This window comes from Lathyrus oleraceus, chromosome 1 (genome assembly GCF_024323335.1).
Source record: "Lathyrus oleraceus cultivar Zhongwan6 chromosome 1, CAAS_Psat_ZW6_1.0, whole genome shotgun sequence".
Taxonomy (NCBI): domain Eukaryota; kingdom Viridiplantae; phylum Streptophyta; class Magnoliopsida; order Fabales; family Fabaceae; genus Lathyrus; species Lathyrus oleraceus.
The window spans coordinates 167,761,119-167,776,119 of record NC_066579.1 but is presented as its reverse complement, the minus strand read 5'-3'; the positions used below and the strand labels follow the sequence as shown (position 1 = coordinate 167,776,119).

General features: G+C 38.5%; 1 protein-coding gene across 1 annotated transcript; it reads right to left on the bottom strand.

Annotated features, from left to right (window-relative positions):
- Nucleotides 1-6,453: 6,453 nt before the first annotated feature.
- LOC127097589 (uncharacterized) lies at nucleotides 6,454-9,317 on the bottom strand. The gene is made up of 7 exons (XM_051036093.1): nucleotides 9,136-9,317; nucleotides 8,923-9,061; nucleotides 8,539-8,847; nucleotides 8,070-8,198; nucleotides 7,969-8,020; nucleotides 7,834-7,896; nucleotides 6,454-7,055 (listed from the first exon to the last, which is right to left on the bottom strand). Exons 1-7 carry the CDS (start codon nucleotides 9,315-9,317, stop codon nucleotides 6,454-6,456), a joined length of 1,476 nt encoding a protein of 491 aa, XP_050892050.1.
- Nucleotides 9,318-15,001: the final 5,684 nt, after the last annotated feature.

Sequence of the window (15,001 nt, the reverse complement as noted above, 5' to 3'; positions counted from 1 at the left end):
ATGCAAAATTGGTTTAGATAACATATGCTTAATAATATCAAAGTGAGAAGATACATACACATCAACAGGCCTAATATATTGCTTCAGTTTCATACAAGAAAAATACAGGCATAAACATAGTTTTTCTTAGGGGTGGCAAACGGGCATGCCCGCCCCGTTTAGGCCAGCCCTGCAAAAGCCTGCAAAAAACGGGGCGGGGCGGGGCGGTCATAGTTGAAGATGTGGGCCTAAAACTTAGGCCCGCCCCGTAAAAAAGTGAGGGCGAGACGGGGAATGCCCGCGGGCACTGCACTCTTTAAGCCTAAAAATGCAAAAATTTATGTAAATACATGTGCCCGCAAAAGCCCGCGAAAAAAACAGGGCGGGGTGGGGCGGACACGTTAGAGGGTGAGGGCCTAAATCCTTGGCCCGCCCCACATATAAGTGCGGGCAAAACGGGCATGCTCAGCGGGCCGAGCCCATTTTGCCACCCCTAGTTTTTCTATATCACTATACCTAGTTTCAGGATCATTAAGCATTCGACTAAGGTAATACATAGGTCTTTCGACACATTTTCATCCTCTTGGACTAACATACTTCCTATAGTCGATTCTGAAGCTGCAATATACAACCTCATTGGCTTATTCCTAATAGGAGGGGCCAGTACTAGAGGCTTAGTCAAATATTCTTTAATTTTGTCGAAAGCCTCTTGGTGCTCTTGTTTCCACTTAAAATCCTCATTCTTCAGTCGAAGGAGTGGTGGAAAGGATTCAGTTTTACCACTTAAATTTGATATAAATCTTCTAAGAAACATTATTTTGCCCAACAACGATTGCAGTTCCTTTTTGGTCGACGGAGGCTTGACGTCCATAATGGCTTTTGTTTTGCTTTGGTTTACTTCAATACCTTTTTTATGCACCACAAAGCCAAGAAAATCACCCGCCTGCACACAAAAAGCACACTTTAATGGATTCATTTTCAATCCATATTTCCTCATCCTTAAAAAGGCCTTTTGGAGATGTTCGACATGAGTAAGTCGACCATTTGATTTTATCACAATATCATCAATGTATACTTGCATGAAATCTTCAATAAAATCATGAAACATTGAGTTCATTACCCTCTGATATGTCGCTCCGGCATTTTTCAGGTCGAATGGCATGACAACCCACTCATATGTACCTAAGGCTCCTGGGCATCGAAACACCGTCTTCGACACATCTTCCTCTGCAATAAAAATTTGGTTATATCCAGAATAACCATCTAACATACTTAAATATTCAAAACTAGCGGCAGAATCGACCAACATTTCTGCTATGGGCATGGCATACTCATCTTTGGGTGTAGCAACATTTAGATCTCTAAAGTCAAACATACTTTTAAAGACCCATTTTTCTTAATTACTGACACAATATTGGCCGACCATTCAACATACCTTGTAGTTTGTATAAACTTGCTTTTGAGGAGCCTTTCTATCTCAGCTTTTATCTTTGCCATGATCTTTGGTGCGAAACGCCTAGGCGTCTGCTTTACTGGCTTTCTTCCAGCTTTTATTGGCAGTTTTAGCTCTACCAAATCCCTACTTAAACCAGGAATTTCGTTATAATCCCAAGAAAAACAATCCTTGAATTCTTTAAGTAGAGATATTACCTCAGATTTTAACTCTTTATCAATGTTTGCTCTAATGTATGTTGGCCTCGTGTCGCCATTTTCGCCAAGGTCAACTTTTTCCAAGGGGTCTTTTGGTCGCATCTTTTCTGGCGCCTTTGGATCTCTTTCAAACCCTAAAGGTTCATCGTCATAAATGCAGTCCAAACGCTGTATGTTGACGTTTCCTTTAGCCAAAATTGGCTTACCTGGAGGCCCTAGCTCAATAGCCAAATTACCTTCTTTCTTACACACATAGGCTTCGACAACCATGTTTTCTTCAGCTTCTAGGGCCGATTTTATTTTGTTCTCGGTAATGTATGCCGAAATCCTTTTTAGGGCCTCTAGCTCAGTCATCATCAGTGACATCCCCCCAGCCTGTCGGCTGGATATCTGCATAGGGTGGATCATTTAAACATTCCACATCCCAAATGAAGCCATGAGTCTCGTGCAAAGTTAGAGAAACAAAAGCTTCACTCAGATTAGCATACACATCCTCAACTGGTAAACAAGGAGAAATTTTAGCCAGCTTTCTCTCGAATTCCTTCTTGCCGACATTGTTCACGTCAGCCATGAAGTAACCTTGATCAGCTTCGATATTTTCGACCACTCCATCTTCTCTCCAAATCACCAATCTTTGATGTGTTGAAGATGGTACAACTCCGACACCATGGAGCCATTCTCTGCCGACTAGCAAATTGTAACTTGGCTTGGCATCTATTACCATAAACAGTGTCGGCCTAGTTATTGAACCAACAGTGATATTCACCATGATCACACCCATGGTGCTTTTTGTCTTGCCCCCGTAGTCAGACAAGACCACGTTGTTGGATCTAATATCAGTATCATACTTGCCAATCTTCCTCAGCATATGGTGTGGCATGATGTTAACAGTGGCGCCACAATCTACCAACACTTTGTTGATAGTCACACCTTCCACTTTGGCCCTAATCAACAACGGTTTCAAATGATTTTTCATAGTCATCGTGGGCCCTTCAAAACTGCTTCTTGGCTCTCAGCAGAACCCTCATTCAACACAAAGTAACATCTTGGTTTATGTAACACCATTTCTTCAGCGTCGGCATCATCTACCGACTCCTCCACCTCAATCACACAATTATATTCTTGTGGTAGAATTGACACCACATTGACTAAGATGTCCAAACTTGCTTCTGATTCTGAATTGAAGTCATCAGTAACCTCATCAGAACATTTTTCAGTTGGTCCACGGACATACTCCCTGATCCGTTCCTTAGCTGCCGTGTCGACCTTCACAACAACTTTCTTTCTAGCATTCGCCCCACTAACCATGCCTTTTCCAGCTATTCCTCTAGCAGCCTCTCTTTCGGCCTGCTTGTGCCGCTGAAAGCGTCTCCATTGAGTTCTCGACATGGGGTTCTTCCCCAAATAATTTTCAGAGACATGAGTCCTTTTCTCAGACTTGAACTCATGCCTGTAGTTAATTGCTAGACCTCCTCTGGCAACAACAACACCTTGTGGGGTTTCTTGTTTTCCCTGAGGCTTGATCCATGTGCCTCTAGGAACACTTGTCGATGGTACGAAGCTTCTAGGCCTCGCCTGAGCATTTTCTATAGCCTTCTTTGGGACTCTTTCATTCTGGCGCTCTCTGTTCAGCCCACTTCTTTTGCTTTTACCCAATTGTAGCTTCTGGAAATTTTCAGCAGCTACTTTGTCGGTGACAACACCACATCTAGGGCATAAACAGACTTGTGAACCCTTATTCTTGCAGCGATACAGGAAATCTACCAAATCTTCATCAGGCCTTGGGTAGACTTCAGCTATGTCTACATCTGGGCTTTCACCAGTTTGCTCTAGCATGTCGGCCTCATCATATTCAGTGATATCGACCATGTTGATCTCGACTGGCTCAACGAATAGAGCTTCCTCCTGGTGGAGGGGGTCAGCGTCGATCTTCATTTTGCGGCCAGCAAATTTCAGCCTGCCTTCTTGAATTGCTTTCTGAACCAGATCCCTGAAAAGATAACAATTAGAGGTATTATGACCAAGATAATTATGATACTTACAAAATCCTCTTTTCTGTCTTTGTTCTAATGGTGGTATTTTAGTACCAGGTGGCACCACCATTTGACCATCTTTAACTAACAAATCAAAAATTTCCTCACACTTTGTCACTTCAAATGTATAAGTTTTCGAAGTGAATTTTGGATTGTTTTCGACAGGATTTTTCCCTTGTGCAGGAAGTAATGATCGACACTCATAAGCATATTCTGGCTTTAACTCAGCCACGTCAATTTCTAATTCGGTTGATGAGGCATAATCAGCCTCATATATTGGATCTGTCGCGTCATAGTCGACGAACGCTACTTTTTCTTTCTTAGCCTTATTATGTCTAACCTTTTCTAGCCTTAGCCGTTCGAGATGTCGAACTCTATCAGCCAATTGTGACATGCTCTTCACAAAAGTAGGGTTTAGTTCCTTCCTAATGGAATAATCTAACCCCCCAGCAGCCATTTGAACAAGTTCATGTTCTGGTACTTGCGTAAAGCACCTGGCTTTTAATGATCTGAATCTATTCAGGTAATCGTCAGTACTCTCAGCAAACCTTCTCTTAATACTAGATAATTCTGCCAAACTAATTTTGGAGTGTCCTTCGTAAAACTGTTCATGGAACTTCTTTTCTAACTTGGCCCACGAATCAATCAAACTTGGGGCCAAAGAAGTGAACCATGTGAAGGCAGCCTTAGTCAGAGAGGAAGAAAAGTTTTTTACTCTCAAACACTCATTATGAGATAAATCTCATGACTCTGTTAGATATGTGACAATATGCTCTATTGTCGACTCACCAGATTCTCCCCCCAACTTAGTGTATTTAGGCACTTTTATTCCTCTAGGTGCCTCGGCTTGGAGAATAAATTCAGCCAACGGGGAAGCATACAGTGGCCTTTGCAATGTGGCACTCATACCATTCCTAGCTATAATCCTTTCGACAATAGTTGTCAAATTATTTTCTACTGCTAAGTCTTCTTGTCGATGTTGATCGACAATTTGATCAGAATCTTGGTGTCGGTTAACCAACACCATCTGGTTACGTCCTTCTATTCCTGATTGAACGCCTGGATTTTGTTGGGGTCTAAGGATTTGTCCCTCGTGGAATGTCTCATCTTCTTCTGCCCCTATCTCCACTAGAATAGGAATTGTTTGCCTGACTACTTGTGCCATCTGTCGGGCCGGTGCCCCTAGGAAGTTACACAAGCGTGTCAATTGATTAGCCACCTGCCTATTTGTTTCAGCAGATTCTTGTATCACGGGATTAAAAAATGTACCCATTTAATTAGTTAACATATTAACCAACTCATGGTTACTATCATCCATTTGCTACCTCAACACCTCTATTGAAGTGCTCGAAAGTGGCATCGTTCTATTCTGAGTATTATTCCTATTCTGAGCATTGCCCCCTTGCGCTGATCCTTGCAATAAGGGATTCGTATTTTGAGCGTTGTCTGAAAACAATGATGCACTTGATGTCGACTGATATCTTGGCATTAAGGAATACGACATTCCATAAAGAGGTTCTGTGGTGCCAAAGCGAGGCACATATGGTCTGAACGTCGTTATCGTTGATCCTGAACCTCCTGGTGGCGGTAAAGGAATTGATGCTCCAGCCGCACCCGTAGTCGACATCGTTGAGGTTGCACTTGTCATCGGAGGCAAAGTTGCAACCTGTGAGACTACTGTTTCCGTAGTGGATAAAGTCCCTTGTGGCACTTCATCTGTATTGGGGTTTGACATTTTCAAAGTTTCTTGTGGCCTACTATATAGTTTGCCACTTCTAAGTTTCATGCAATTGCGTAAATACACTAGCACTGGTCCCACTGGGTGTGCCATTTTGTTTACTGTGGAAATTGGTAAACAACCGCTGGTCCTCCCTAAGCCTTAAAACTAAGGGTTACTTGCAGGATTGACCAGTTGATCCTAAGACATGTGCTAGTGTGATAGGGTGACTTATTCAATTCGACAGATAATTAACTTTGTGAGAAACGACTTCTGACAAAGGATTGAACAAGCACAGGTTTTTTCCATACGAAATGATAATGATGCTATAGCCTATGGGTGACTCGTGACCGACATCACTACAATATTCAAAATACGTACACGACGAACACGCTTTTGGTGAAATCTATTATCGTAATAGAATCAGTATTGACAGCGTAGACGAAAACGTAAAATGATAACTCAAACGTAAATGAAATTAAAATAAAGTGTTCAACGGGAACAATTGAAAAATAAGGAAGTTGCATTGAAATAAATGTGGTGATTCACGTACATAGCACTCTTAAAAAACTATTGCTTCCTCGCGCTGCGAATGAGAAGTGTTTTTACAAGTGATTTTGGTACAAAATTAACACCCCGATTCCTCTGTGGGATCTCCTATTTATAATAAACTAAAGAAACTGCCTACAGGCAAAACTTCTAAAAATAACAGACGTCGTGCCACACGATCTACAAACTACTCTATACACGATCTACAAACTGGTCCATAATATAGCGCTTATTCTCCCTATAACTGCTAGTCATTTTGAAGTTCAAACTTCTCCCGCTCAGGTATTTAGGTCGACACCGTCTCCTAGGTGTTTGACACAGCCAAGAATTTCTTAAGTCCCAATCTTCAGTTCAGTTGATAGAATGGATTTCGACCAAACATGATTGTGTTTGTCGGTTGCATCTTCTAGTAACTTATGGTTTTCTCAGCTCTTGTTTATCTTGGGCTTTCAATCTTCCCCTTGGTGGGGTATAATCCTTAAATCTATAAGGCACTTTCATTGATTACACCTTTAACATGTCCTATCAATTTCTTGTGGTAACAGCAGCCATTGGTTGCTTCTTAGAGCACCAAGAAATGGGACCTCCCATATACTTGAAGAAATATCCATAAGTACTTTTTCTATTAACTTTGTCTCCACCCCAATCAGAGTCTGAATAGAAGATCAACTCTGAATTAGATTCAACATCAAAAGGGAACAAAACTCCATACTTCATAGTCCCCTTAATATACCTCAGTATCTTGACAACAACTTGGTAATGTGACCATTTTGGTTTGTTCATAATCTTACTCACCATTCCAACTACATAGCATATGTCATGTCTGGTATTGCAGAGATATCTCAATGAGCCAACCAACAGTTTAAACTTTATAGCATCTACATCATGACCCTCAACATCATTGTCCAACTTGTGATTTGTTTTAGCATGTGTAGTTGCAGACTTGCAATTTATTTTCTCAAATATCTTCATAAGCTTAAGTTCATACTTCAACTGATGCAAAATCATACCCTTATCAGAGTACAAAATCTCCATCCCTAGAAAATATACCATGTTTTCTAGATCACTAATCTCAATCTCATTCATAAATACCTTATTGGACTCAGTTATATCATCTGAACAACTCCCTATTAGTAATATGTCATCAACATAGAGACACACAAAAATCATATTGCTATCAGATGTATGTTAAACATAAACACCATACTCCATCTCACATTTTATGAATCCTTGAAGCTTGAAAAATGAATCAATTTTCAAATTCCAATCTCTAGAAGCTTGTTTCAGTCAATATAAGGCTTTATGCAACTTGTACACCATCCCTTCCCGATTATCTTTCACAAATCCAGGAGGTTGTGACACATAAAGTTCTTCTTATAAAGCACCATTCAGAAATGAAGATTTCAAATTTAAATGCATCATAGGGCAATTCTATTAGTAGCTATAGTAATCCCCAGTTTGATTGTTTCATGTCTAGCTATAGATGCAAACACCTCAAAGTAATCTAATCCAGATTTCTATAGAAATCCTGTAGCTAATAACCTTGCTTTGTGTTTTCCAATTGATCCATCTGGTTCAGTTTCAACTTTCAAACCCATCTCACACTGATGGCTTTCTTTTTCTTTAGAAACCCAGTCAATTCCCAAGTATTGTTTCTTTCTATAGCCTCAAAATCTTCTTTCATGGCATTCTGCCACACTTTCTTCTTGAAATCTTATTCAATAATAACTGGTTCAGAGTCTACCAACATGGCACATTGAATGACTTACCCTTCAGAGTCTATCTCAGTATCTTGCAACATGTCAAACTATGCAAATCTTCTTGGTATTTGTCTGATTCTTTGTGGTCTCTGAACTTGTTCTAAATCTTCTTCGGATGCTGGAACAATATCTAATGTTGGAATACCTTCAAAGGCTCGATCACCTTTAGAGGCATGATTACCACCAGAATCTGGATCATCATCAAAATCTAGATCAAAATCAGATTCAACTTAGAGTCATACTTGCCTTAAGACTCTATTCAGCATCAATACTATGTTACCCGACAAGCAACATGGCTCTTCTTTTTTCATCCAACTTCCTTCTCTTAGCATCTGGAACATGTTTATAACAAACAGAACTAAACACCTTCATATGGCTCACACTTTGCTTATCTCCAATCCACTTATCAAAAGGAACAATTTCCTTCAGTTTCTTGGTTGGACATATGTTGAGAACATATGCTGCAGTGGCAACGACATCTCCCCATAAGGTGTGAGGGAGTTTCTTCTCCTGCAACATTCTCCTTGTCATATCAATCAAAGTTTTGTTTCTTCTTTAAGCAAGACGCTGTGTTGAGGAGTGTATGGAGCAATAACTTCTTGCTAAATTCCATTTCCCTTAATATTTCTTAAACTCTGTAGAGTTGTACTCACCTCCACCATCAGTTTTTAGAATTTCCAGCTTTTGACCACTTTATTTTTCATTCTTCACCTTAAACTTATGAAACTCATCAAACACCTCATGCTTAAACTTTACGAGTGCTACCCATGTCATTCTTGTGAAATCATCTGCAAATGATACAAAGTACTTGTTTCCTCCAAGTGGAAGGTACTTCAAATGGTCCACATACATCATAGTGCACTACTCTTAAACCATGTTTTGCTCTTGGAGCCACTTCTAATGAAAATGGAAATCTAGGTTGCTCACCTCTCATGCATATCTCACATGACTTCTCAGGTTTCACAGTCTTAGGAATGCCATGTACCAACTTCTTAGAACTCATATGCCCCAAGCTTTTGAAGTTCAAATGCCCCAATCTCTTGTGCCATAACTCACTGTAACCTTCAGCACCTTCTGTACTAAGACATTTAGTTCCAACTATTTCAACCTTCACTTTGAAGGTTTTGTTGCTTCCTTGTTCAGAATTCATAATAAGCTTCTGATCAGAATCATACAACTTCAAAAGATTTTCCTTCATAGTAACTGAGAAACCTTTCTCAATTAGCGGACTTACATTCATCATATTACTCTTCATGCCAGGAACATACCAAACATCCTTGATCAGAACAGTTTTGCCATTCTTCACTCTAACCTTGACATTTCCCATTCCTTCAGTATTCAGATACTTATCATCAGCACATCTGAATTTTGTCCTTTTTATAGAGTCAAAATTAATCAGCCATTATTTATTTACAGTTAAGTGATTTAAGCATCCAATTCCATATACCACCATCCTACCAGATATTCACAATCAGATTCAGAAGCCATTAATAACACAGGTTCATCATTAGACTCTCCTCTGGCTATGTTTGCTTCTTTTGATTTCCTTTTCTTGTTTGACCAACAATCAGCAACAAAGTGACCAAACTTCTTACAAGAGTAGCATTGAACCTTCTTCTTGTACAACATCTTCTTTCCCTTCTGATGTTTCTTCTTATCAGAGTTTGAGACTTACGACTTCTGATAACCACTACCATGTCTCTTCTTGGCCTCTGATCAAGATTGCTTTTGATTCTTCTTACTAGAACATGCTTTTATATCCTGCTCTACCTCTCTTTCAGAGTTTCTCTTAGTCAAATGCAACTCTTGTTCTTTTAGACTACTCTACAACTATTCAATTCACATGGTTCTAAGGTCCTTAGAGTATTTAATTACTACAACAATGTATTCAAATTGAAGAGTAGGTGATCTCAATACCTTTTCAATGATTACTTTTCCAGAGACAGTCTCTCCACATGATTTCATATAATTTGTAATTAGTATCACTCTAGGGATGTAATCGGGTGCCTTCTCATTGTTCTTCATGTTGAGATTCCCATTCATAGAGACTGAAGCTTCAACTTTTCCACTGATGCATTACCACCATACAAGTATGTGCCACACAACCTTCTATGTCGTTGAATCAACGAACTTCTCAAACATATTCATATTCACACATTGATTGATATAAAACAAATCCTTCTGATCCTTCTCCCTTGTTTCTCTATGCGTGTTTATTTGTGCTTTAGTTGCATCTACTACAACCGCTATGTAACCGTCATTAAAGCGATCAAGAACATCTTGAGCTCCAAACAACAAAAACATCTGAATCACCCATTGATTCTAATTCTTTCTATCAAAGACTGGAAGCTTTGTGTTCAAGTTATTGTTTCCACCATTCATCTTTGTTCTTGTGCATATTCACTCAGAAACTTACTAACACTCGTGTTTCCCAATCCTCCAAAATCAAGAAATGTGATTCTGCTTTGATTTTGAACTTCAATTCATTGTGAATTTCATAAACAAAATCAATCGCACACGCCTCACGTACAATCATGTTTCCTGATCTGAATCTGAATCGGAGCTCTACATACCAACTGTTGAAACACAAGGTTGAAGATAAAGAATATGTGGAAGAGACAAAAGAAATATGTAACTAACTTTTTAACAGAATTGAAATTTTTTGTTATGACTCAGAATCTGTTACAATTGAAATGCGGTTCAAAATTTGTACTATTAGAACCACTCTAAATGAAATTCAAACTAATCTAGAATGCAACTAATATGAATTTGGATTATACTTTAGCAGTATGATTATGGTATTGTGTGTTTGATAATTTATTTTATTTAAATTCTTTTGTGGTTTAATTTAATAATTTAATTGAAATGCAATGTAAATAAATGAAAACAAATGGTAGGTAGTCAGATAGATGAAACCTGATGGTAGGCGGCCTAATGGATATTAACTAGACTTTGATACCATGTTAAGAAATGTAGTTTGGACCTAACTCAACCCTACAAAATTGACTTGTAGGTTAGGATTTCTTCCACTAATAAACAAATGTTTAGGTCATATATTATCTAATGTGAGCTCTTAACATATTTGAATAAAATACAAAGAGTTTATTTAATAAAATTCCTTATTAAATATGTTTTGTCATCATAGTATTAATTTTTGATTTTTTTTTCTATTTTAGATTAATCATGTCAAACATCAATGCAAATGTTAACTCTTTTATTTCACTATGATTTATTCTCGAGAATGATAAGTTGTCTAAGAGTAATTTCCATGTATGGTACAGGAATTTGAGAATTATTCTCAAGCAAGAGCGTAAGTTGTATGTTCTTGAGGGACCTATCCTTGAGGCGCCACCTGTTAGATCTACTAAGGATGAACCAAGGATTCCTTAGATGTCAAATGTCTTATGTTGGATAAGATGAACTTTAAGTTTCAAAAGCAACATAGGAGTTTTTAGACTTTCGATATGATCGTTCACCTAAAGGCTATTTTAAAAAAAATCTAGACATGAGAGATTAAAAACTTACTAAGCTCTTTTTCAATGGAAAGCGCTTGAATGAAGCCCAATAGGATCTCATGTACTCACTATGATTGGGTACGTTGAGAGTCTTATGCGTTTAGGGTTTTCTTTAGGTCTAGAGCTAGAAACTAATCTAATCTTGCAATCGTTGCCAGAAAGTTTTAGCCAATTTGTCATGACATATAACATGTTTGAAATGGATAGGTCATTGCCAGAGCTTGAAATTATGTTACAGTTTGTTGAATTATTTTAGCCAATTTCTTGATTGTTTACTCAAGAACGACACATTGATGGTCGTGTTCCTAGGGATCATGAATCATGTTTATTACAAAGATGAATGGTAACAACGGTATTCCCAATTCTCTTTCAATTCTTGATGGAAAAAATTGGATTCGATGGAGAAAACAGATGCAATCATTATTTGATTTTCATGGAACCCTAGAAATAGATACTAATGGTGTTCCTAAACTTGCTCACAATGCAAATGATGCTCAGAGAATCGTTCACAAGGTCTCTAAGAAGAAAGATTGCAAGGTTGCATTCTATATTTAATATGCGGTGAATTTTAATCAAATTTTTCATGCTGAATCGGCGAAGAAGGCATGTGATATTCTTATCAAGTATTACAAAGGAGGTGAGAAGGTTAAAATAATCAATTTACAGGAAATATGAAGGCAGTATGAGTTACTACATATGGGAGAAGATAAAAATATTGCAGGCTATGTCTCGAAAGTGCATAATCTTGTCAATCTCATGAAAGGTTGTGGCAAAATCCTAACTTATAAGATGATATTTGAGAAGGTAATGTGTACGTTGACCTCTCACTTTGATCATGTTATCATAGTCATTCAATAACCCGACAATCTTGAAATCTTGAAACTGGAAGATTTGGTTGGTTCGTTGGAGGAAAATAAGTTAAGGATTATCGAGAGGAAAGAGGTTAAAGATTCGATACAAGCACTGCAGGCCCAGAAATGGAAGTATGGTGGTTCCAATAAGTTTAAAGGCAAAGGAGACAAAACTCAGAGAAAGAGGTCTTGGGTGAACCCTCAAAAGCATAAGGTCGATGATAGGACTTCTAAATCCTCTAAAAGAGGAAAAGGAACCTTTTACTAGAAAGAAAGATAGGAGAAGAAAAGTGTAAAATGCTATAACTATGAAAATTAGGTTCACTTGGCCAAGATTTGTTGGTACAAGAAAGACAAGGGAGCAAAAAAAGGCAAGGATGACAAAGGTGCAAACCTTGTACGTCCAAATTTAGATTATCAAATGGTTATATGCTTATGGCTGTAGTTGCAGATGAGTATGTCGAATCAAATAACTAGTTCCTCGACACAAACAACTCAAATTACATGACTGGTCGATGACCGTGGTTGGAAAATTTTGATGAGTCAAAGAAGAGTAAGGTCGGGTGATCAGTCTCCAATTCTACTCGTTTTCTGGCACTCATTCGACACACTTTCATGAAGTCGGTAACACATTATTCTACCTGTTTTGTTATTCTGTTAAGTAAATTAGATGTTTGCATTTTTATTTCAGTTTGATGATTATCTTTAGTTTGCATAATTGTACTCCATTGTATGTCTCCTTGTGGTAGTTTTACTGGTTTCATGTGTAAGCAACAATATCAAAGGACTCGCCAAGGGAATCGGACGTTCCAGGCTCGTCGGAAGAATAAGATTTGACGGTACAGTAGCCCTGACACGGTCCCCCGTGTCAGCTGACACAGCCCGTGTCAGGAGAAGAGGAGTCTGGGCTAAAAATAGGGCGGGTTAGCTGACATGACCCGTGTCAGCCACCCTGGAAGGGCGTGTTGGGCCATTGAAGACAGACAGCCAACACGGTCGGTCGTGTTGTCTGACATGGCCAGTGTTGGCTTGGATACCTCATTTCCAGTTTTTGCTGTATTTTGGCACGATTGATCCCGGAGGGCATTTTGGACTTTTTCTACATCAAATATTTAATCAGGAACTATTTACGGGATTTTTGAATACAGAGAACGGGACTTTGACACAGAGACAGATTTGATACGAAAAAGATTGAAGCGATCAAGAGCGGCGAAGAACGGAGGTCCTTCAAGAGCGGATGCGATTGAAGATCAACGAGATTCCCTTACTTTTATAATGTCTAAATTTTATTTTGTATCTTATTCGAATAATATGAAAGGATAAACCCCCCAATGCCAGGGGGTGTCCCTGAATCGATCGTGTAATGACCCTGAAATGATAATTTCCTTAATATATGATGTTTGTTGTCAATCTCACTGTGCAATGTTTGTAATGCTTTCTTTATCATAAAAATAAGGATTGTTATATGGTTAACAATTTGAGGGATTGAAATTGTTAAGGTTTTTTTATAGTGAAGCTATAGTAGGTATCACCTAGGGCTAGGGATACCCTATGGTTACCGGTTTTATCTTGTTAATTTGTATTGCTTGGTTTCATTGTAATCGCCTAAGGACTTAGAGATTAGAATGAATGATAAAAGGTTTCCCTCTGAGGTCTTAAGAGGAAACAATTTTAAGATCCGGTAATTGAACATTTTGAATTGTTTAAGTAGATATACATTCAAGGTCATTACAGGAGATATTCATACACCATTCTTGGCATATTTTTATAAACTGTGAAAAAGATTTATTCTATTTTATTTTCTCATTCCCTTATACAATGACTTTTTACAAAACCCCAACTATTTGTTTTGTTCAATTGAGTCACAATTTAAACTTGTATTGTTGCGCAGTCCTCGAGGTCGATCTTTGGGAAACATCCCTATTATTACTACATTGGCAAAATAGTACACTTGTTATTTTCCCGATTAAGTTTTTGGCGCCGTTGCCGGGGACTGCCAAATATAAAGTTTAAATTATTTCAATTGAAATTTTTTTGCTCTGCAACTAAACTTTATTTTCCGTTATTTTAATAATTTATTTCGATTAATATCAACTAATTTGTGTCTGATATTTGTATGCGAGGTAAGGCCTCAGTTGATTTTCCTTTTGATGCAGAAATCGAAAGAACTTTGCGGGTAAGATTCAGACAAGCTTGATTGGTAAGACTGGAATCAGACGAAGAACAGCCTTCCATTCATTCAGGTTCAGATTCAGGTTCAGAGAGACAGATAGAAACAATGGCAAAGAATCCACCGCCACCAGAAAGACTGTTGGGTGACTACGGAGGTGCAAAGGCACCAACCGGCAGATTAACAATTGTCAACCAACCAGTGGACATGGCTAATTTCCATTTACATCCTAGTAACTATTAATTAACTTGAAAGGAAGCATTTCACTAGAAAGGTAAATGAAGATGCAAACAAGCATTTGCAGAGGTTTCTGACCATGAGCAACACTCTAAAAATTGATGGTCACACCGAAGAAGCTAAGAAGTTGAGAATGTTCTTGTTCACCTTAGCGAAAGAAGCTGAAGAATGGTTCTATTCTCTATCTATCGATAGCATCACATCTTGGGAAGAGATGGAAAAAGCCTTCCTGAATGAGTATTTTCCAGCGTCGGTTTTTCTACGAAAGAGGTGTGAAATTCTGAATTTTAAGTAGAAGGACGCGAAAACTTTGGGAGACGCCTACAAGAGATTTAAGAGAGTCTTTGTTGCCTGCCCAACTCATAATATGGATCCAACCAAACAGATGCAGATGTTTGTGAATGGTCTCAAAATAAAGACCAAACAGTTGACTGATACCGCAGCCGGTGGCTCTACTAATTTCTTAACAACCACCGGTATCAAGAAGATCATTGAACCTATTGCTGCTAATGAGCACTTGGAGTTGTACGATAGGTGTCA